Source organism: Marmota monax, unplaced genomic scaffold, assembly GCF_021218885.2.
Source record: "Marmota monax isolate L192 unplaced genomic scaffold, Marmota_monax_Labrador192_F-V1.1 WCK01_AAM20220418_F8-fsc00090, whole genome shotgun sequence".
NCBI lineage: Eukaryota > Metazoa > Chordata > Mammalia > Rodentia > Sciuridae > Marmota > Marmota monax.
The window spans coordinates 6,078,541-6,104,135 of record NW_026695219.1 but is presented as its reverse complement, the minus strand read 5'-3'; the positions used below and the strand labels follow the sequence as shown (position 1 = coordinate 6,104,135).

General features: G+C 37.2%; 1 protein-coding gene across 1 annotated transcript in view; it reads right to left on the bottom strand.

Moving 5' to 3' along the window:
- The window catches only part of Desi2 (desumoylating isopeptidase 2), a 50,873-nt gene extending 30,077 nt beyond the window's left edge, over nt 1-20,796 (bottom strand). The window contains exon 1 of the mRNA XM_046432471.2: nt 20,420-20,796. Coding sequence (XP_046288427.1) covers nt 20,420-20,461 — 42 coding nt within the window. The 5' untranslated portion in view covers nt 20,462-20,796. The remainder of the gene's footprint in view (nt 1-20,419) is intronic.
- Between the last annotated feature and the right edge of the window lie 4,799 nt (nt 20,797-25,595).

Genomic DNA, 25,595 nt, shown 5'->3' with positions numbered 1-25,595 from the left:
TGTAACACCAATCTGCTTAACTCCATTTTACAAACTACAAACAATTTTTCTAACAGAAAATATGAAAGTATTATAAATATGCAAAATGAAATCATGGCCAAGAACATGTATCCACTAAAAACAAACAAACTGAAGTAGCTATGACTGGATGTTAGCAAGATTCCTGTTAATTTGTGTTGGATGTGTCTTTATTTTGTTGTCTCAATAGTAACAGATGTCAAAAGTTTAAAAATACATACTTGGGGAAAAACAAATAATCTAGGATATTTTATCCAAATACAGTTGTTGCATTAAACACTAATCAGTGACCAGGAAAGCTTGCAGTGAGATAAGAAGGGTCTCTAAACAATGTCATAATGAAGGAAATGGAGAGGGGAAGCTGGCCAATTTCCCTCATCTCCAATCTTTGGGTGAGGATCTAAACAGAGTGACTTTTTTTATAAAGTAAAATATAAAACCTCTGAAGAAATCTACCTGCACAGTGTGCATGCAACAATATCTTATATAATTTACTGCTGTTTGGAGGTATGGTGCAGCCCTCCATTGTATCCTGGTCTGTTGCTGAGGAGTAATAAAATGTACAAAATAAAAATATAATGTTAAGTCTTCCAAGTTCTTTTTTTGGGATCAGTAATCAGTATTCTCAGGCCATTTGCAACCCTGGGGTTGAACAACAGGCCTAGAAGCTAACTTCTAGGGAATGACCACTTTTATTCCTAGAGTGTGGTGGTCCAAGTTTAAGAGTACAAGGACTATTGCTCTGAAACAACTGTAGAAGATAGGATGAAGACAATAAGGGTGAGACAATAATGGTATATATATATATATATATATATATATATATATATATATATATATATATATATAATATGACAATAAGGGTGAGAGTTACATGAAATATCAAGGGCCAGCCTTGCAGAGGAAATTGGTTACACAAAGGCAGCGCTGTCTGGCTGTGCTAATGTTCACAGCCCACCCATTTGGCATATGTCTGGCGACAAAGAGGCACTCTGGCATAGCAGCTTTGCCAAACCATTGTACAGACATTAACTGCCTCACAGTGGGGAGCAGTAACCTAGGACTGCCCCAGATTATACCTTAGTTTCTCCTTTTGCATGCAGTGAAATGCAATGTTCTCTAAAGTCAAATTCTAAGTGGTTTAGAATTTGAGGTTATTTAAATAAAGAAGCATTAAAAAAAAAAAAAAAGCAGTGCTGTGCAAAAAAACAGAACATTAGGGGCAGATCCACTAATAGAGGTTCTATGTACATATTTACCCAGTACTGACAACTATATAAACCCTCAGATATAATAAGAGATCATACATCTTCATATGAAAGTTAGTTTACAGTTTGACTCTTCTCAAACCCTTCTGAACATCATACCAAAGGAAAAACAGTGAACCAGCCAGAGGCTACCACAAAATAGTCTCTCTCAAACCACTAAACAACAAAGGAGTCACCACAATATCCCATGTTAACCACCTATCTCAACCATTTGAGCTGAGGTTATCATAAGGTCAGTTATAATCTAAGGATCTGTTCCCCTGGTGCTCAAACTGGGAAGTCCACAATGTTTCTCCACTCCTGTTTAGATCACAAGGGCATTTCTTCTACACGTTTGAATTAATCTCAAAGATTATTGCTTGGATTAAAAAATTATCTAATATTATAATGAACATGAATATAGCATTGAACTTGCTGTAGTTTTTACATATGTTTGATAACTTTTTTAAGGTACTCAATCTGTCTTTTGGGTTAAACATTTAATCAGTAGAGCCTAGGACTCTAAAGAAAATGTGATAATAAAGAAAATAGAGAGGGGAAGCTGGCTACTTCCCTTATAGTGATCTTGTTTGTAAAGTAAAAGAATATACTCATAAAATATGGCTTATAGATGTGGTGTGGTGCTCCATCGTATCCCAAGCTGCCAGTGTATATTAAAATGTCTAAAATCTAATTTTTAATCCATGGATAAGTAGAGTCTACCTCGGAGGACTGTTGTAGGAGTAATTGAATTAACATATATAAAGTACTTAGAAAGAGTGCTTGACCCAAGGTAAACATTAGTATGTTAGATGTAGCAAACATGTATTTATTGGCAATATGATCCATCTCTAATATTTCTGCTCTACATACTGGGAAAGGTTGTATGCATGTGTACATAAACAGTTTGGTTATCTGTGAAGTTTCAGAATTTTTGAGAATCTCTGGGAGTTGATGTCATATTACCAAGAATGGTGACTCATTGAACTGAATGGCAAACAATGGTGGAGTTAATTTGACTCTACTTTAAAATTATTTTCTTCTTGAGAAGTACAAATTTGAGTACAAGGACTTTTTAAGGCAGTTGTTTATAGGATGCCTGTATCTGTGAGGAACATGAGTAGAGACTGGAGAACCTCATCTCATTTGGGTCCTACAATCTTACAGTACTGTACTTACTTCTTGAAGTCAGTGGAGATGGTAAAGTACTTAGAAGGGGACCAAGGAAGGATCTCTCATACACACTTCATCTCCTCTAATACCAACCGGTGTCACTGAAGTCTGGAAGGTTTTAAAAAGGTATTCTACCAGACTATTAATCCAATAGGAAAAAAAGGAAACTCTTCATGGGGAAAATATGTGGGAAAGCAAGAAAAACATAAATTAGTACAATTGCTTTTGGGCTCTGTCTTGCCTCAATGGAAAAAAATGGCCTAAATATTCCTATTCTTTTTTTTTTTTTAAGCACTGTGTACAAAAGCAAATTGATTGTGCTATATTACTATCATGTTATTCTTGGATAGAGAACTTTCACTAAACTTCATTTTAGTCAATGATTTATCAATTTATAAAAATGTTATGCTTCCAGTTTGAAAGTGATAATGATGCTATCTTCCTAGTATGGAACTTAAAATACTAACTACTTAGGGCCTAGGCCTAATTTCATATAAAAGGCAGTATTAAATAATCTGAATAAGTAAAAAGTATGATTTATTTCCCCCAAAATACTAGAACCAGTGTTTATGTTATATACTAAGTAGGTTAAAGCAAGTGTTTGATCTTTGAAAAGGTACTTAGGGGACAGAACACTTTCAACAGAACTTGAGGACACATGAGAAGGCATTCTCTAATAACTTTCAATTATTGAGTTTAAAAACCTCAAATAAATTTTGAATAATGGCGATTGTGAGCTAATTACTTCACTGCTGTCTCATTTAAACTGTCCTTAAAGTTCACATTATTAATCTACCTTACGAGGTCTTTTTTGGTACCACTGGATTGAGTCCAAGATAATCTTACAGCAAAGGCTATTTAATAAATAGTAAATCATGTTAAAATGTTACCTAGGGTGCCTTAGCATGAGGCTAATCATAGATCAGTTAATAAAAAACTCACTAGTACCTTTTTGAGATGAAATCATAAACACATAGGGCTATGTCTATGAACCTGCTTTATACCACATGCAGATCCTTTTCTATCATTACTACTTCTAAGAAAATGTCCAATTTTTTCATTACCAAAGAATATTATTGAAAATAAGTGCATCACTTGCTAGGTCTTAGGTGAAAATTTGTTGTTTTTGTGGTCCTGGGGATTGAACCTAGGACACTGCAATGTGTAGGCAAGTACTCTATCACTGAGTAAAACCACCAGTTTTGGGGAAAAATCTTTATATATAACAAAAAAGTCTCATTAATTTGTTATTTATATATCATTGATAACTTTCAGTACTAAAATGCCTTAATGTTTGAAAGTAATTGCTGTACTTCTGATTATAAATTATTTGCAGTAAATTTTTAGTTGATGTTATTTTAAGTTTTGCAAATGTCCTCTGATGTTTCTTTTTTTCCTTTTGAGACTACAAATGTGTGTGTTGTGTGTGTGTGTGTGTGTGTATATATATATCTCAATATCATAATCCCTTATTTGCTGGGACTAACCCCATTTACACCTGTTTTAGAATAATTATTCAGCCTGCACCCTATTTTATTCTCAAGACCCAAGTCTGATGACAAATTTGAAGTCAGTCTTCTTAAGAATTGTACCTTAACTTTGAGTCTTTAAAAAATTTTTTTTTTAAATTTTTAAACTTTGACTCTTATAGTGCCAAAGATTTTGTCCTGAATTCATGAGGGGAAGTACACAAAATGACACATTGTGTTTACATGATAGGCTAAAATTAAGGAAGTGGGCTCCTGTATATTTTGGGTAGAGTTTCCTTCTCTTTAACCATTAGGCAAATTAATTTTTAAAAACCAATTATATTTGTCAAAGAATCTAATTTTTAGGACCTATAATAAACTAGACCCAGGATCATTGTAAACTGTTAAAGAACAGATTTTAAATGGTCTAATGAAGCCAGGTGCAGTTGTATAGACTGTGATCCAGTGATTCAGGAGGCAGGAGGACCACAAGTTGAGGCCAGCCCAGGCAACTTAGCAAGATCCTAAAATTAAAAACAAAAAGAAGTGGGGATGTAGCTCAGTGATAGAGAACCAATGGGTTCAAACTCCACTACTGCAAAAAATTAAAATAAAAAAAAAAATCTAGTTAACAGCAAATCAAGTGTCCCTTGAATATTTTTAAGACTAAATCTATTTGATGGAATTCACAATTTGACTCTACTAGTAATGAGAAATAGGTGGGGCAGGATATTGTCAACCAAGTTCTTGGAAACTCTTTCTCACTTTGGTTGTGTCTATGGTTGATGTAAAATCTTTTGATAAAATCTTGAAATTTCTTTAAAGGCCTAATTTGGATTAGGTGGAAAACTGCAGAAGGCTGGAGATAGCCTTATTTAAATTCTGTATTTTCCTTATTGCTTAATGCTTTGTATTATACTTAGTAGACCACTCAAATACTAATGATTTGAAATCAGCAAGAAGGACGTAATATTTTCCCCTTGTCGTCCTTTCTCTCTCTCTCTCTCTCTTTTTTTTTTTTTTTGTGGTGCTAGAAATCCAACATAGGGTCATGTGCCTGCTATGGAGAGCACCCTGAGTCCCCTGGTCCTGTTCTTAAATGTGACCTATGGAAAAGAAAACTCCCTTTTTGACCCATTCAACATATATTTAATGAATACTTACTATGTACCAAGCACTATTAATACAAAGTGAAAATGACAAAATGTCCCTGTTCTCATGGAGCTCACCTTCTTGAGCGATATCTTTTAAACTGCAGGTCACAAAACTCATCAGTGAATCCTGAAATTATTTCAGTGGGCTGCACCAGCATTATTTTAAATGAAAGAAACATAATAGAACAGAACTTGAGGACAAACAAGAAGGCATTCTCTAAATATGTGGTTTTAATTATGAGTATATACAATGGGTGTGTGATATAAAATGTATTTCTTAGTTGATTCAGGATAAAATTGAGAAACAACAGTTCTAAAAGAGTCCTCTATACTGCATCTTAGTTTAAATCTCATTTTAAATGTCTACTTACCAGCAAAGTTATAAACAAAGCAACTTTGATTCAGCAAAATATACACATACCTCCTACATTGTATCAGAGAGAGAGTGGAGATACAAGGATCATTAAGTTAGTCTTTTTCCATAAGGATCCCATTAAGAATATAAATAATCACAATTTGGTAACAAAGTAGAAACATGTACACATACAGTAAACTGACAACTTATTTATGGGATGTCATTCTAAAAGGTAGTTCACTTTTTTTTTTTTTTTTTTGGCAATGTAAAATATATAAATTATGCTAGGGATATTTGGACAGCTTACTCAAGGTCACATAATGAGTGGTCACAATACAGCTCAGGATTCTTAGCTTTTTCTTACTGATTTTCTATAATACAGCTGTACTTTCTAATAGAAATCCTTAAATGACCCTAATTTTCTTTATATGATCTAGAAATATCCCGAACAACATTAGATAGAAGTTAATTCATCATCTTCCCTAAAATGCAAAATTATGGTGGCCCCTCATGTACCACAGAAATAAAAAGAAATTGCTATCACCTACTATTTGTCTAAATATCATATAACCTGCTCACTTTATCACTAATTTAATAATGTAGAAACTCTACTCCAGTAACTTAATTCCAAATTTAAAGGAGAAGGAAAATCTAGAAGATATGTTCCTTTTGGAAACTAGAACTTCAACTATACTTCAACTGCACAACTCTTTTTACTCTATTCAGTAAATTAGAATACAAAGATTATATTGAGACAGAATAAAGATGTTAAATACATTACCTGTTGTTCTTTTAACTTACTACTGAATAAAGAGCTAGAAATTATATCACAGTATACACGAACCAATCTCAGGATGCTTTTTGTTTTGTTTTTGTAAGATCCACAAATATTCAAAAGAATTATAAATCCCAATTTAACCCTAACTTTACATACATTATGGAGATTTCAGAGTTAATGTCAAACATAAAACAACCCTAATTTTACCACTTCATTTTGAGTAGCAGTATTCTCTGTTGTGTAACACTCCTTTAAAGGAGAAAATTCTAAACATCAAGTTACTAAGTGTTGCAACTGTTTAAAGCATATAAATGGAAGCTCCCTTATTTTATATAATCCTGTAAATAACACTAGCGATAACAAGAGCTAACACTTTCTAGTGCTTATCATGTGTCAATTATCATTCCATGTATTTTACTTAAATTAACTCACATGATCCTTACAATAACCCTATGAGTTAGAAACAATTGTTATTCCTATTTAACTTTCGCAAGGTCACACAGCTATAAAGCAGAAGGTAGGATAAAAATTTATGCATCCTGATTCCAGGTTATACCACTAAGAATTGTATTATACCACACCTCTTGTAAGAGATAACAGAGGGCAAATTTGATGAGTGAGAAGGTCATCTATAGCCTCTTGCTCTCCCTTCCTCAGTCCTGATTCCTTTTTAGTTTTCTTACTCCGAACCCATGCAGATGGTTAAGGGCTATCATCTGCTACCTGACAGGGTAAGAAGATTTATTACAACAGCAGAGACTAGTGGTGATGTGCTTGGGAGGCTAAGGTAAGAGGACTACTTGAGCTCAGGAGTTTAAGACCAGCTGGAGGATCATGGAGAGACCTAATTTCAAAAAAAAAAAAAAAAAAAAGTAAACATGTAAACACTATAGTAGAGAGGGGCAGGCCTCCAGCGGTGAGGAGCCAGCCAGAAAGGGGGGGGGGGAGGGGATAAGCCACTGATGATCCCCATCAGCAGACTTCTACAGCAGCCTCCCAGAGGCAGCAAGGGACTAACAGAAAGACACAGTAGGGGAAGGAATTGTTTCAGGATGACAAGTTCTAGGGGAACGTCAAGCAAGTGCAACAAACATTTTTAAAGCAATTACTATGCTTCTAGGGAGAAAAAGAACAGTTAAGTATCTGCCTCAAGGTCAGAGTGAGAAACTTAAAAATCTGTTACTACATTATTGTTTGGTGTCCACAGATAAAGAACAACAGGTTAGGAAAGATGGAATTGAAACAATACAGGTCTTTCTCTTTTTTGTTAGTCTTTTTAAAATAAAGACTAACATTCAACTTTTTTTCAACATTTTTGAAGAAGTTGATTTAAAAAGACAAACCTCCATGTAAGCATGGTACAATATGGGGATAGTAAGTAAAGGTAATGCTAAAGTATACCACTAATTCTGTTTAAAGGGATGAGGACTGGAAAATACTACAGTATATTCACTTGCCAATGGGATGATATACTAGAAAAGAAAAACTGATAAGGCAGATAGAGTGCTAACAATTCTGAGAAATGCTTGCATAGATATGCAAGATATGGAATCTATGATACCTTCCTGGAAGGTTTCACCCACATGGAACACAATTCATTCCATATCATAGGAGGAAATAAAACAGTGGTGGTGAAAGCATAAGAAAATTCTCATTTATCTTTTTTTTCCCCTTCTTCAAAGAAATAAACTTTGAGGTCATCTCTGAAAGTAAGCTAGGTATAAGAAATGAGAAGAGGGTATGAAAACTATTGTAGTTGCCTTGGAGAGTGGGAATGTCAATTGACCACAGGAATAAAGAAGCATTGCCAGATAGCATTTAGTGCCCTCTTAGGATTTGTGGTCACAATTTTAAAGTGAGATCAGTTAGGATTGCTTGTATGTTTTTCTCTAGCTGCATCCAGCTGCTGAGGTGTAGAATGGATAGTTGCTTTTAACTAGAGTTGCTAGATAAGTATATGATAGAAGGACTGATTATAATGGTAGACCATAGAATCTAACCCAGATAAAGAGGGGAATAAGGGTGTCACTATTTTAAGGAACTGGCTCACATGACTATGGGGACTGGCAAGTCTCCAATCTGTAGGGAAGAGTTGATACTGCAACTTATCTGAAGGCAGAATTCCTTCTTGGGGGATCTCAGTCTTTTCTATTAAGACCTTCAACTGATTGGATGAGACCCGTATAATGGAAGATTATTTGCTTTACTCAAAGTCTACTTACTTAAATGTTAATCATATACAAAAAAAATACCTCCACAGCAACATCAGACATGGGTAACATGCCCTAGACAAGTTGACACTTACATCAACTATAGCAGAAATATTCATAGAAAAGGTTTAGGATATGTAGGACTTATCTGTTTTTGCTCTGTCTATCCATGAGTTCCAAAGAGTGCTGCAGAAATTATTTCAAAGGATGTGAGGGTAGGACAAATAGAGGCACTCTCCCTTTTTCTTTTTTTGAGGTGCTGGGTATTGAACCCAGGGCTTCATGCACGTCAGGTAAGCACTCCACCACTGAGCTACGTCCCTATCCCCTCATAATACTTTCTTGAGAGATGGGATGATATGAGGAAGGAGAAATATAATATAGTGGTTAAGAGTACAGTTTTAGTGTCAAGAGCAGGTTTTTCAGCTAAGCCTCAGTTTCATCATCTTAAAAAGGAATAAAAATATTAGGGAATATCCTAGTACAATGGCTGGCAAACAGAGAACATTAAAAAATGTTAACTCTTATTACAGGACAACTCAATATGATAATTCTATCAATTCATTCCCTCAAATTATTCCTAACTGCAGTATTATTACACTTATTATTACACTTTTTCTCCCCACAAACTGCTTCTAAATTCAAATTTGAAAAAGTGAATACGAGAAAAATAAAGACAATTCTGAAAGGAAGTAAGAGAAACTGACATAAGCAGATACCAAAACACTGTAGAAATTACTGCAATTAAACATCTAATAATAGTGCAGGAAGAGGCAACTAAATTAACAAAGAGTACAGAAAGTCTTGAAAGAGATCTATATATCCACAGTAATTAATATAGGAGAAATGTAGTTGTGCCTCAATATAGGGAGGTGTGGATTATTCAATATACTGTTGGGATAATTGGTGTTCTACTTGGAAACAAATTATTTCTGTAATTTTATATAAGAGATAATCTTCCTATGGATGACAAGAAGCTAAAAGCTCATAAAAGGCCAAGAGTTTTGATCATATATATTTTAAAACTTCTGTAATGCAGAGGATACTTGTGGTTTGTACACCAAAAGCTCATGTGTTCGAGGCTGGACCCCAATGCAGCAATATTCAGAGGTGGGGCTTTAGGGAAGAGAGCTAATCATGAGGGCTCTGACCGCATTAGCACATTAACACACTGATAGCTGAACGGACTACTGGAGGTGGTGGAAATGGTGGAAACTGCAAGCACGAAGAGCATGGTTGAAGGAAATAGGTCACTGTAGGTGTGAACTTGGGGACAATATCTTGTCCCTGGCTCCTCCCATGTATGCTCAATGTGCTTGCTTCTTCTCCTTCTCAGTCTGTGTGTGCTTCCTGGCTGCCATGAGCTGATAGCTTTTCTTACCTGCTCCCTTCCACTATGATGTTTTTCCCTTGCAGCCAGTCGATCATGGACTGAAACCTGTAAAACTGTGAATCAAAATTAATCAATCTTCCTTTAAGTTATTTTTCTCAGGTTTTTGTCACAGCAACAAAAAGCAGACTAACACACTATAAATATAATTGTCTAATCTAATAGGGGATTTAAATTTATTATTGTTATTTTATAATTTAAACGCTTGGTCCTACTTGTCTTCATTTTTCTCTGTCATATGAAAATGTTTTCTATGCTCTTTCTTGGTCTGATTTTATCACAACACTACTTACATTTTAGTGAAAAAAAATTTACACATATACTCAAATACAATTTTCTAATACCAACAAGAATCACTTGTTGACTAACCTTTGCCTCTGCAGGGTTGCTCACTGCTTTTATTTTCTCACTCACTCAAGGTTTGGTCAATATAATCAGAGACTTTGAGGCTGTGATACCATGAAAAAGAAATCTAAAATTGGATTGGTTTTAATCCCTTTATAATAACTTTTTTTTTTGCCATTGTGTATTTATAAACTTTTTTGTTTTATTCTAGAAATTTGAAAATTAAATCAGGTCTTAATTACTTTTCCTAACTTAAAAAAAAATTCTGCCTAGTGCTTAATCCTTTTCGTCCTCTACTCAGAGTTCTAAGAAACTTTTAAAATCCTGTTTCTCTTTGGTTCTGAATAGCTGTTCACAGACTACCACTAGTTTTAAATTGAGCAATTTTTTTGTTCGTTTTGTTTGTGGAATCTACTAAATCTAATTTATGATTGTTTCCCTCTTTGGTACTGCTTGCCCTTTTTTCAATGATCCTCATGAATCTACTTGGGAATACAAGTCAGAAATTCCTCTAAAATGTTTTATTTCTTGTGTACATTTATACTTACAAGGCACCATGTGACCTGACTGAGTACCTCTGAGCTCACTTTCCCCTGACAGAATGCTCTTTTCCTAGGTACCCACATGATGCACTCTTTTGTCTTTCTTTCCTGTTGGTCAGGTCTTTCTGCCTCTATTTGGAACTGCAGGATAAATTACAACTATATTAGCCTTACCTACACTGTCTCTCTCTCTCTTTTTCCTGCCCAGTTTCCTCATCAGCACTTATTGCTTCTTAATATACCATGTCTTTTACTTATTTATTAGCTTTATTTTATTAACAGGTGGCTTAGATAGGGGAGCTTGCATTAAACTTGTTTAACTCTTTGCATGTATTTTCTGGATTAAAATTTCAAAACAAAAATCCCATTTTCATCAACGGGGAGGAAAAGGAATAAGATATAAAAATGCCAATGCCTCTCAAATTAATTATTGGTTTAGCCCAAGTTCTAAATCTACAGACTTTTCAAAATCTACAGACTTCTGAGCATACATCCAAATAGATACTTGTGTACCCATATTCATAGCAGAATTATTAACCATATCCAAAAGGCAGAAGGAAATAACATCAATGGATGAATGGATAAACAAAATGTGGTACATACATATAATGAAATACTATTTGACCTTAAAAAAGAACAAAATTCTGACACATGCTATATATTCTGACACTGATAGATCTGAGGACATTATGCTAAGTAAAATAAGCCAGTCACAAAAGGGCAAATACTGCATGATTCCACTTATATGAGGTACCTAGTTAAATTTATAGAGAGCCAAAGTAAAATGGTAGGTATCAGGGGCTAAGAGAAAGGGGGGAATGGGGAGTTGAAATTATTTTCATGTATTCCATTTCTTCGTTTCTTTTTATTGTTATTCTGCTTTTCTTTTAGTTTAAAATTATTTTGGAGGCCTTCCCTTTACATCCCATTTACCAATTGGCTGGAGACACTTGAACAATAATGTTCCTATGAATTTAAATAATCTTTGACAGTCAGCAAATGGAAAATATAATGTTGAGTCTTAAGAAAACCTATCAAAGAGTTAACCTAAACAAAAGGCTCTTCTTCAGTATTTTAGAGGTACTGAATTTTCAAGTTTTAAAAGTTCTATTTTGTTAATTTTATTCATCATCATAAACATGACATACACTATACCACTGATGCTTTAGTTACTAATAGGCTTGGACCCTATTAACATCTGAGTAGTTGCCAATCATAAAAGTTTTCATACTTTTTCAATACTTTGCATTTTCTATTTTAATTTACTAGTTAATATTTATCCTCTACCAAGTCAAGTAACTGCTAAAAGGGAACACTAAAATTTTTGGTTTTATAATATACCTTTCATATCTGGAATGGTAGAAAGACTGACTCCCAAGTACATCCATATCTGTGAATATGTCACATTACATGGCAAAATGACTTTGCAAATATAATTAATTTAAAAAAATAGGTAAATTAAAATGAAGTATTGGGGTGTGTCCCATTATTACCATAAGCCCTTAAAAGCAGAGTACTTTCTCTGGCTGCAGGTAGAAGAGATATGGCAGAAGTCACAGATACTTGAAGTGTGAGGACTCAATATGCCATTGCTGGTTTGAAGACAGAGCCACTTCATCAGCTGAGAGAGACTCCCAGCTGACAGCCATCAAGGAATGGAACCCAAGACTTAAAACTAAAAGCAACTGACTTCTATTAATGTTTTGAAGAAGCTTAGAAGCAGCAAAGATCTAACACCTTGATTTTGGTCTGTGAAGTCTGAAACAGAAAAACCAATCTAGCCTACCTGAACTTCTTATAGAAGAAGTGTGAGCTAAACAAATTTGTGTTGTCTTAAATCTCTTAAGTTCCTGTCAATTTAACTGTAGCAGAAGAAAAAAAAAATGGAGACTGAAAGCCTTTTCTCATATACTAAACTACAAAAAAGAAAGAATAAAAGAAAAATGATAATGCCATGAATACGAGAGGAAGGCAGAGCAGGCAGATTTCTTATTGTCCTTTTTGCTTAACTAGACTAATTGGTAACTGTTTCTATGGCAAGTGATGGGAAATGGCACTGGTCCAAGAAACATACTTGCTACAAGAAAATTAAGACTAGTTCCTAGGAACTAATCTATGCTAAAATTCAAGAACTAACAATATATTTTTTAGAAAGGTTACCTTTTAAGTAGGATCTAACTTCAAAATATAAACAGATTAAAAACATTTCCTTTTCCTCAGTCCACCCCTCACCCTTTGGTGGTACGGGGTACTGAAGCCAGGGGTGCTCTACCATGGAGCTCCATACCCAGACCTTTTTATTTTGAGACAGGGTCTTGCTAAGTTGTCCAGGCTAGCCTCACATTTGTGATCCTCCTGCCTCAGCCTCCAGAGTTGCTGCGATTAGAGGTTATGTGCCACTTCCATTGTTGTTTTTTAATCCACCAAAATGTTTTGTCAAATATTTTTCTTCCTCATTCTTTCATTTGGTCCTCCATTCCCATAATCAAAGCTAAAGTCTAGCAGTATACTAAGAAAAGATACAAGGGTTAAAAAAAAAAAACCCACCTAAAACCATTCAACATAATCCTTGAAACTCTAGCCAGAGCAATTAGACAACAAAAGAAATTAAAGGGATACGAACAGGAAAAGAAGAACTCAAACTATCATTATTACCAAAGATCTAGGCATTAGACCAGAGACCCTGTGCCTGATAGAGGAAAAAGTAGGCCCAATTCTTCATCACATAGGATTAGGCCCCAACTTCCTTAACAAGACATGATTCTAAGAGAATCAAAAAATTCTACCAGAAAACTTCTAGAATAAATGAATTCAGCAAAGTAGAAGGATATAAAATCAATACCCATAAATTAAATGCATTTCTATACATCAATGATGAATCCTCTGAAAGAGAAATTAGGAAAACTACCCCATTCACATTAGTCTCAATAAATAAATAAATAAATAATAAAACACTTGGGAATCAATTTAACAAAAGAGGTGAAAGACCTCTACAATGAAAACTACAGAACATTTAAAAAAAGAAATTGAAGACCTTAGAAGATGTAAACATCTCTCATGCTCCTGGATAGGCAAAATTAATATTGCCAAAATGGCCATACTATCCAAAGCGCTACACAGATTCACTGTGATTCCAATTAAAATCCCAAAGTCATTCCTCATAAAAATAGAAAAAGCAATCACGAAATTCACCTGGAAAAATAAGAGACCCAGAACTGCCAAAACAATCCTTAGCAAGAAAAGTAAAGCAGGCGACATATCACAATATCAGACCTTAAACTATAATACAAAGCTACAGTAACAAAAACAGCATGATATTGGCACCAAAATAGGCATGTAGACCAATGGTACAGAATAGAAGACACAGAGACAAAGGCACCAAAAACATACATTGGAGAAAAGATAGCCTCTTCAACAAATGGTACTGGGAAAACTGGAAAGCCCTATGCAGCAAAATGAAACTAAACCCCTATAGCTCACCATATACAAAACTCAACTCAAAGTGGATCAAAGACCTAGGCATTAGACCAGAGACCCTGTGCCTAACAGAGAAAACAGTAGGACTAAATCTTCATCATGTTAGTTTAGGCCCCCAACTCCCTTAACAAGACACCTAAATCGTAAGAAATAAAATCAAGAGTCAATAAATGTGATGGCTTCAAACTAAAAAGGTTCTCAGCAAAAGAAACAATGAAGTGAATAGAGAGCCTAAATTTTGGGAGCAAATTTTTGCCACATGCACATCAGATAGAGGACTAATCTCCAGGATATATAAAGAACTCAAAAAACTTAACACCAAAAAACAAACAACCCAATCAATAAAGGGCTAAGGAGTTGAACAGATACTTCTCAGAAGAAGATATACAATCTATCAACAAATATATGAAAAAATGTTCAATATCTCTAGTAATAAGAGAAATGCAAATCAAAACTACTCTAACATTTCATCTCATACCAGTCAGAATGACAGTTATCAAGAATACAAACAACAATAAGAATTGGCAAGGATGTGGAGGAAAAGGCATACTCACATATTGCTGGTAGGACTGCAAACTGGAAAGCAGTATGGAGATTCCTCAGAAAACTTGGAATGGAACCACCATTTGACCTAGATATCCCACTCCTTGGTCTATATCCAAATGAGTTAAAAACAGCATACTATAGTAATGCAGCCATATCAATTTATAGCAGCTCAATTCACAATAGCTAAACTGTGGAACCAATCTAGATGCCCTTCAATAGATGAATGAATAAATAAACTGTGATATAGGTACACAATGAAATATTATTCAACATGGAAAGAGAATAAAATTTTGGCATTTACAGGTAAATGGATAGAGTTGGAAAATATTATGCTAAGCTAAGTAAGCCAATCCCAAAAAACCAAAGGCCAAATATTTTCTCTGACAAGTAGATGCTGATCCATGATGGGGGGATTGGGCAAAGGGGATGAAAGGGAAGGAAGGGGGCATGGGGGCATTGTGGAATGAGATGGACATCATTATTCGATGTATATGTGTGACTGCACACATGATGCAACGCTTCATAGTGTACAACCAGGGAAATGAAAAGTTGTGCTACAATTGTGTACAATGAATCAAAATACATACTGCTGTCATATATACCTAATTAAATTAATCAATTTAAAAAACACAAACCAAATCAAAACACCCCACAAATAAGTATTTGGCATAAAGAGGAGGATCATGTGATTTTTTTCATGCCATTTAAGTATTATCAATTCTGATAAAAAATGGCTAATTAAATTTCCATTTATTTGGCAAATATTTATAGAACATCTTCTAAGGACAAGCATTATTCCAGATACTGGTGGTGATCATGATGTTATCAAGGAATTTATAGTATAATAGGATGCTCAGGATTATAATACATGCAGCAATTAGGGCACAGAAATACACCCAAGTCTGATCAATGTAGCCATAGCCAGAAGGAGCAGGAGGTACAGCTCATCAATGCTGGACCAAGACATTTCCAGACAAGAGTATTAGCAGTGTCAAGACACCAAGGTGTGAAGTGGCATAAGATATCCTTTTTGGATAACTAAAAACTTTCATTGTGAGAGCACAGAGTGTGTGTGTGTATATATATATATATATATATACACACACACACATAGGGGGAGAAGATGGGCCTTTAATTGTCAGGTAGGGGCCCAACATAAAAAAGCATTAAATTTTATTTTATAGGTGAATTTTAAGCAGAGGAATAGCACAATCATTTGTGTTTCAGAAAGGCTGCTTTGGTAACAGAATGGAAGATAAATTAAAAAAAAAAAAAAAAAAAAGCAATACCAGAGATTGAAACTAGTCAGAAGGCCATCATTATACAAAGAGCAATAACAAGGGCCTGAACTTGATAAGCAACAGTGAAACTTGAATAACCAATTTAAAGAATATTCATAAAGTAAAATATGTGACAGACATCCTTACTGTCATTTCCAACAGTCTTCCTTCCTTCCTTCCTTGCAACTTACCATACAGGCCAGAAAAGCCAGATATTCACTCGCTTGAGAAGTTACATGTGACTAAACTTTGGGACAATTTCTTGGGGAAGGATGATTCTGACAAAGGCTTTTCCTTTCTGTTAAAGGAGAGTGGTACATGTAGAGAAAGGCCCCACCTTTCTATCTTCCTTTACATTGTGTGCTGTTGAATGAAGATACCATGTTCAGTGTTACAGTAATAATTTTACAACAATGAGGGGACAAACCAAGGACAAGGACCAATAAGTATAGTTACCCATGAGTAGGAGTATGGAAAATCTTGGCTCTTAATGACATAACTGAACTACTGAAATAACCCTGTGGCAATTTATCTCTGGGTTTAAGCATACTTCTGGTTTAAGCCACTGATTGTAAAATTTTGTTACTTACACAAGTGATCAGAAGAATAATATTTTGTTAAGTAGGTGATATTTTAATATCATTCAGAACTTTCTTCTCTTAAAAAATATTGGCTTAAGTATACTCTCTAGCCTTTCCCAGTTTCCACAATTGCAATGATTTCCTGATCACAGATTACCCACTATATGCCAAGAAATCAACCAAACTAAAAGAGCCCAGGCCTGCTGACTGTGAAGTGTTGGTAATAAAGAGAAATTTAGATTTACTCCCAAGTTTCTGATTTGGGAAACTGAGTAAACCAAAGTGCTAGTTATCGAGATAAAATTACAACAAAAGTGGAAGTGTTTTGGGGGGTGGCCTGAGGTGAGAAGCAAGAGTATGAGGTATGGAAAGGAGGGAAGAAGATTGTTCCTGACCATGTAGATTTGGAGATATTGTGGAATCACTTAGGTTATGAGAATATTTACATGTATAAATCTGGAACTTGCTCCAAAGTCTGAGTTTAGTTATGGATATATGAGAAATCAGACCTATCATGTCTACATAACCTCACACTCTCTTGGAGCAGCCTAATGGAGACATGCAGGCTGAAATAATGGAGTCCAGGTAAAAATGTCCTTACCTGAAAAGTCCTAGAGAGTGTTTTCTTTTCTATTCTTTTAAGATTCTGAAGATGTATAGGTACTATTTAAAAACAGGAGGAAACTTGTTAATAGAATGAATTTACAAACATTACCAAACACCTGCGTATTTTTAAGAAATTCACTTGTTGCCAGGATAATATGAAATGCATAAAATCCTAATCTATGAGAAATGAAGACTTTAAGTTAAAGCAACTATACCTGAAATTTGTCCCAGTAATTGAAACTAATCTGAATCACTTGCTTTGCTATGTATGCTACTAAATTGGGAATAGGTGAATAACCTCATTCCCAAGACTCAGAAAATAACTCCAGGATGTATTTTATTAATGGTAGATTATTCCAAAGTACACAGAAATATAATCACTGAGAACAGAACAAGTAATAATTTAGTAACACTAGGCATGATTAAGTAATCTTTTGAGGATTATACTATTCCTCCATGAGAAGGAAGTTAATACAGGTGACCCCAACACAACCATTTACATGTGGAGGCTATAGAAGAAAAGGTCTGACCCACAGACGTCCTCTCTAGTGAACAGGAAAAATATAGCTGAAGCAGGTTCCAATCTGACAAAAAGGCATGAGGCTACATAGCAACAGGTCCTTATAAACTATGATTATATCTGCAAACCAATGGTTAACTTTTCATGTTAAGTTTAGAACAGATGGTTGATGCACAATGAGGAATAGAAATTATATCCAAAGATGTAAGTAATTTGCCCTTGACATCAAACAAAACTATATCAAAAACTAAAACAGATTTGAGGAAAGTGAATATAACAGACAGAAATTTGTACCTCAATCCATTGGTCTTCATTCTAAAACAGAACTGATCCAGGAAAACCTTAAAATGGTTTTTCCTGGCTCACAGAGCTCCCTCAGCCCTTCACTCAAGTCCACCATCTAATGAAGTTCTTGGGTAACTTTCAGTTTGTCTTCTTTCATGCATCCCAAACTGACTCTAGTTATACTGGATCAAATAATATTTCCCAAATTCAGCCTGTGCTTTCCTTTTCTTGTCATTTTGTTCATTCTGATTGTTCTCTGCCCCTGGAGATCCTACCAACCCTTCAGCAAGTTTCACTCCACCTATCTATCAGTATCCTCTGATCCTATAACCATCCTTTGCTCTTATCAAAATCCGTGTGTCTTAAATTGTTATTATTATTGTGGCACCCTTATGATATTCAAAACTCCTTAAAGAAGAATGAATAACTAATTCATCCCGTGGCTTCTTCAGGGTCAAAATTAAATAAGTAATGGTAAGTTGCTGAATTAGTGAAATAAAAAACTCAATAGACCAAAATTCCTGAGAGGAACATACAAGGGCAGGTTTTCTTAAAATCAAATAATTCAACTATCATTCTGATTCATACTAAGTGTCTCTTCCAATTGATAGAAAAAGCAATATATAAAAAATAATCACCAGAATTATTCAGTAGAGAAAATAATGCATCAAGATTATAGTCTAGAAATTCTAGATCCTATTTTTAGTTATCTGGCCAACTCACCCTTTTCTCTGCCTGCTTCCTGTTTATCTACCTACTTTACAAAAGTGATGGAGGAATAAAGTTTTGTAAATTAAGTTGATATTTTAACATTGTTCGGAACACTTTTCCCCTAAAAAATATTGACTTGGATATACTCTTTAGCCTTTCCCAGTTTACCACAATTAGCTATTGTTTTCCTGATTCACAGAATACCCTAATATATGCTAAGGAAAGTATAATCAAGCTCTACGTTCACAGAATTTAGGCTCTGAAACAGTGGTCTCTGACCACTGAATGAACTGTTTACAAAAAAATAAGACATATCTCAAGATATATTCTCAAGAGTAGAATATATACTAAAGGGTCAAGTTGCTATAGTATTTATGAATAAAAAAGGAACCAAATTCAGATGGGAAGCACTAAAATAAAGAAGAGTAATATAAAGTTTTAATAAAGAAAGGTATCCAGCATAACACAAGACGTTTAAATCTAAAAACATTTCTTAAGGAACAACAGGCTACAGACCTTACAAAGTGCCATGCTTTTAGGATCTTTTGATTATTCTTTAATTTTCTTATCACGCTTCACTTTTCTTAGTATGTTAACCCACTACTTTTCACCTCCAGGGTTAAAGAGGTAAACCTTATGCCCCGCTGACATACTTCCCAGATGTGGCATGCAGAATCCCTTTCTATATTACATTCGAAACACAAGAACATGAGAGAATAAAAAGTTTAGATCTGTAAATAAGAATCAAGACTCGACTGCAGAGTTACTGCTTTTCTGGATCTTTAAGCCAACAAAAATAAATTTTTCATCTGTCAGTCCACTTACAAGAAATTTTATACGGTGCTGGCGGAGGTAATTCTTTACAAACAAAAACTAAGTAACCAAAGGCAAGCCAACAAACCCAAGCATGCATCCAACTGGAAAGATAATTGTCTACCGGATGCTTTTTCTGGAGGTACTTCAATAGCAATGATCAGGCGAACCAGTCCTTGCATTCAAGTCTGTACGCTCACAGTACTTCAAACTTGGATAACCTAATAAACAAGTTCTTCCCTTCCCTCTCCTGTGGTCACGTCATCCACCTGCTGCATCACCTGGAAAGTGGTCTTCAGAATCTAAGAAAGGAGCCCCACTATGATCTCAATTCAGCCGGGCTATTTTTTTGATAAATTTTAGCCTCATTAATTTTAATAAGGTTGCCTTGGAGGCAAGGATGTGTTGGTTCACCCCTGGGGAGAAGCTACCAGGGATATCGACAGCTGCGACTTTCTGGACTTAGAGGGGCTCGGGAGTTTTTGAAGACTTGAGAGCATTTAGAATGTACGGTTCCGCAGAAGCAGAGGAGCGGGATGCGCTGGCGGATCAAGACCGCGGGACTGGGGCATCCCGCGGGCCAGGAGGTGGCACAAAGGTCGGAACCACGACGGAAGCTTTGCGGAAAGGACACTGCTCAAACGCCCAGGGGTCGGGCCCAGGGCCAGGGAAGCTGAGGAGAAGCGAGCGGTTTAAGCCTCCCGTGCCTGGGCAGAAGCCCTCAGCTGACCGGGCAGCACTAACAGGAGCGTCGACTAATGCAAGGATTAGAAAATATTACTACTCTCCCCTCCCCCCCCCCACCTGAGAACTAAGCTGGAGGCGGGGATGCCAGAGAGGAAGCACCCGGGGCCAGGGTCCGAACCCGACCCGCGAGAGGACGCCAGGCTGGGCCGGGGCCGCCAGGGGCCGCACTCACCATGTCGTACACGTTGAGCACCACTAACTGGTTAGCCCCCATCCTCCCCGCGGCCGCCGCCTCGTCCACGAGCCGCTCAGTCTCCGCGGGGCGGAGGCCGCTCCCACCCCCGCGGGAGCTTCAGGGGGCCTGCGCCGGGCACTAAACGTACAGCCCGGCCCGCCGCAGCCAGGGCTGAAGCATCGGGCAGCCGGGCCGCTCCCGGGCGCCGCCGACTCTTGTGCGAGGACCGGGCCGGGCCGGGCCGGTGGCGGCCCGCTCGGGCTCAGGCACCTCCCCTCGGCGACAGACACGTGGGGAAAGGCGGGGCTTGAGAGAGGGGCGGGCGCCAGGCTCCCCGGAGGCGGGGCCGGCCCGGCGCCGGGGCTGAGCCCGCCTGCGCTCTAGTTCTTGGTCGCTGCACCTTGGGACCTAAAATGGCGGCAAGCCTCGGAGCCTCTCCACCCTGGAGGCGCGAGGTCCCAGAGAGACTACAATTCCCAGCATGCAGAGCGGGATGCCCCCTTCGCTACTGAAAGCACTGAGGCGGAGTCTTTACAGTCTCGACTACAACTCCCAGCGTGCTTCTGGGTCCCGAGCCTCTGCAGATCTCCCTGGGAAACTACAGATCCCAGCACGCACTGCTTTGGATCTGCTTTCGGATCTTTTTTTCTGTTCGTCCTTGACAAGCGGTGAACTCTGCTGCCTTAAAGCTCTCAAGCGCTACCTCTGCCCCTGTTAACGTCGCATTGAGTCTGATGAAGTCAACGGAATGTGACAAAAGACTAAAGTGATGATCCTAAAATTTCCAAATCCCTCCGAACACCTCCCCCCCGCCCAGGGCAGGAGTGAAGAAATAGAGGAGGCAATTTGCTGGTGTAGGGTGGGGTGTGACACATATCCAATTAATTCTCAGGGTGGAATTTACGTTTTGTGAGACTACTCTGCCCAATGGGAATAGTACTGCACTCGTAGATTAGCAGAATCCTAGGAAACAGAAGGCGCTTGTACATTCATTCAGCAAATGTTTGTTGTGTGCCTGACATATGTCACACAGTGTTGTAAGGCTCTGAGGAATGCAGTGATTAAACAGGAGGGGGTGGGAGCACAAGCAAAATATCAGTGCTTTGTAGAAAACTAAAATGATAGAGGATGATCTTAGACTGGCTGCACGGGGGAAGGACTTTGTAGTGAGTTCTCAGATGAAATCTTAATGACAAAGTCAGCCTCGCACATATTCAGAGGAAAAAGTATATCAGTCAAGGGAAACAGAAATACAAAGACCTAAGGTATTAAAGTATTTTCTGTATTCAAGGAAACAAGAGACCTTTGTGACCCAAAGCTAATGGGCAAGAAAGCTACGGTATGAAATAAATTGGATGGGTAGTCAGAAACCAGATCCTGAAAGGGTTTTTAAATTCATGATAGGGTTTGATTTAAAGTGAAGATTTAGGAGAGATTGGATAAGGGGGTGAGAGGAGTGTATTTTTAAGATTACTTGGGTTGCCGTGTTTTAGAGGCAAAGAGGAGATCAGTGTGGTAGATTGTAAAAATAACCAATGTCCCAAATTACAAGACTTTTCCCCTGTTTCTGGGCTGGCATATGACATGCTTTGGTCCATTAATTAATATGCTGCAACAGAGACTTGAAAAGCACTTTTGAATTGGGTCTTGCCTTTTAGCTGACCACCACCTCATGATGCAGGTTACATAGTCATTACCCACCAGCTGACATCAAACCAGTGAAATATGTAAGGCTATCTGAGTCCATCCTGCTTTAGCTGAGCCCATGCAACCATATGAAACACCCACAATGCCCCAAAGAATGTGGGAAATCTTTTAAATTGCAATGTTTGGGAAGTGGTTATGTGGGAAAAGCTAATTGGTTCAACCAACTAATAAGCTATTCCAGAAGTGCACACAAAAGGTGGCTTAGATGTTGCTAATAGTGAAAGAGACTGAGAAAATTAGAATTCAAATATTTTGAGGTACAGTCTATGGAACTTGCTAATGAGTTGGGTGCTGAGTTGGGAAGAGAGGCTTTGAGAACTTTTAGATGTTTGCCTTGAGCATCTGGGTGGATGGGAATGCCATTTATAATATGTGGAAACATGGTTGGGGGGTAGTTATGGTTTGGTCATATTAATTTAGAGATGTCTTTTAGATATCCATGTCAAAGATGCATTTGCATAAACAAAGTATTGTCATGGCCATTATAAATAGACTTAAGACTGGATATATGTAAGTAGAAAGAAATAAGACTCCAAGGACAAAGCTCTAGGACCCTTTACCATTTAGAGGCCAAGTAAAGGTGGAAGAGGAGCCATGGGGACAGGAGGGAAATCGGAAAGAACATAGTAATGAAGTAGTCACAAGATTGGGACTTAGCAATATAGAGATAAATAGCCTGGTGAGCAGAATCATGGAGGACTGGGATTTAATGAAATGATTTGAGAAGCAAATTAATGGAGACAACTCTAAAACTTGGGGCAATATCTAGATAGGGCAGTGTAGTTGAAAGAGGGTATTTTAAAGATGGAAGGTACTCGGAGCACATTTATATGTAAAGAGAAAGAAATGATTATTTAGGAAGAAGGAGATTTTCAAGGGCAACAAAGGGGGAGGGATCTAGGGAGCTAGGGAGCTAGTGGGAGGAGCTGGCCTTTGGTAGGAGGGATGCTTCATCCATAGTGACAACATAGAAGGCGCATGCAGGTGCATAGTGATGGAATAGAAGGATGAAGAAAGGCAGGCTAGGAATATTGGATGTGGGAAATGGAGATGTTATTTTCTGGCTTGCTTTGATTTTCTCAATGAATTTCGAGGCAAGATTATCATTGAGATGAGAAAAGGGGCATAAGGAATTGGAAGAGGTATTGATTCATTGTTCATTGTTCAGTCACTGAACAAGTATAAAATTATGTGTCAACCATTGTGTGTCACTATTTCATCCATGATAAAATAGAAATTTTACTATCCTCAGGAAGCTTATAATCCAATGGAAGATAATGTATTACGAATATATATTGTCCACTCATAAATTTATAATTTAAGTTGAAAGAGATGAGCAGTAATACAGCATAATAGGAAGACTTATTTGAGTTGTCAGAAGACTGATTATAAAAGGAAAATAAAAAGTTGGATATTGGAGAGCTAAAAAGACAAAAAGGGATCACTAAGGTATCAGAGCCAGAAGGAGCTGTCACTCCTAAGCCTGAAAGAACAAAGGAAAGAGGTTAGAATTTAAACATTTTTGCATCTGGAATTCAAAGTTCTGAAGAGGAGAACTGCCGGTATTTCTCAAGAGGCATAATGATGCTGGTCCTGAAAAAAATTTAAAACATCAAGCTAGAAACTAACCACTGCAACTGATCAACTGCTACTGCTATAATGAAGAAGCCTGGCTGAATTCATGCTGACAGGGTAGAAAACAGGAAGTCCCTCAAAATTGCCAGCTACCTGAGGAGAAAGCAGAGCTGGAAAACTCAGGAGAGAATGATGTTCTTTGTCTTAGATGTCTTTAGTTATGGTGTGACTTTCTTTTTTTTTTTTTTTTTGGTACTGGGGATTAAACCCAGGGATGCTTAAACACAGTCACAAGCTATTTATTTGGTAACTGATAAGGTGTCCAAGCCATGATAAAGGAAAATAAAATTTAAAGCTTTGTTTTTATTGTGTACCAAATTACCTCTAAACACAGCATTTTAAAACAAACACTAATTCTTTCATGGTTGCTGGGGTCCAGGAATCCAGAACAGTTTAGGTGAGTATTTTTCAACTAACTTGAGTCTCTGGTGGAGTTGTATGTAGTCCATCATATTGGTGCAGCTATGATCATTTCATGACTTGACTGGGGCCTGAGGATCAGCTTCCAGGATTACCCATATCATTATAGGCAGGAAGCTTTAGTATCACTATATGGGCCTCTTGGTAGGGCTGCTCACGCCATGGTAGCTGTTGCTTTCAGAGCAATTGATGCAAAAAAGTAGAGGCATGACCAAGAAGGAAACCACAGTGTCTTACAATCTTATAAGTGGTCTACCATCACTTCTGCTTCATGCTATTGGTCATGTTAAACAACTCTGGAGCAATGTGAGAGGAGGCTACACAAGGATGTGAATACCAGGAGGCAGTGATTATTGGAGCCCATCTTGGAAGCTGGCTATTACAGATGGCTATATAAAACTCTGTTACCTCCACTAAATTAACAAAGTGAAGAATGGCTTATGTGTTTCAGAGTACTGCTGGTCTTTTGGATCCATGGTGAGGAAGGTTCCTCAGTTCCTCTCCCATACCCCCTGGCTCATTCTCGACTAGATCAGTTGTCATTGGTTGACTACACTGACTACTTTGGTTGGACATGTAGTCCTATTGTGAGCTAGCCATGGGCTATGTGTGTGAGCTGTGAGCATTTGAGCGCATGCTTCCCTGACTGGGCTGTGCAACATGGTTCCCCCCGCTCCCCACACTAGCTCTGCCTTTGATCCCACACAGCACCTGAGATGGGTGTGGCCTTCCAAGATGTCAATCTGCTGACCATAAGACATCACAAAGCTAGACTCAATCCCCTGAAACCTGGTCCCTTGACTTATTTGGAAAGAACATTCCATTGAACCTCCCTTTGTGAGCTCCCCTGCCCTCTATAAAAATAAAGAATCCAGGTGAAGCTGTCTCTTTCTAACAGACCCTTAAAGTTGAGAACCATCCCTGATTCCTGCAAGCAAAAGGAATTTCTGTGTGTTGCATGCTTCTTTTACCATTTTCTTAAGTAATTGGTGTAGCCAGCTCTTGTGAACCCAGCTCAGGTTGCCAGCTAGCCAGTGTTAAAAGGTGGCGATGGGGGGAATTCTCCAATAGCTCTTAGTTGATTTTTCCATTTCAAAATTGCCAGCTGAGGAGATAACAGAATTGGAAAATTCAAATGATGATGATATATTCTTTGTATTAGATGTCTTTAGTTATAGGGTGATTTTTTTAAGCCAATGGTAATTATACAAGTTTGTCTAAATGCAAGTGTATGTTATTAGCAAGGTCTTTGATAATAATAGTTGTGGAAGTTACCAAGGCCAACACTGTTATACCATATCTGGAGCAAGTGATGGCTTCACCCAAGGCATATAATTTTTCCTGGTTATGTGGTAAGAATTCAGCATAGCTCATTGGCCAATTTTATGCTTCTCCAGGAAAATTATTTCAT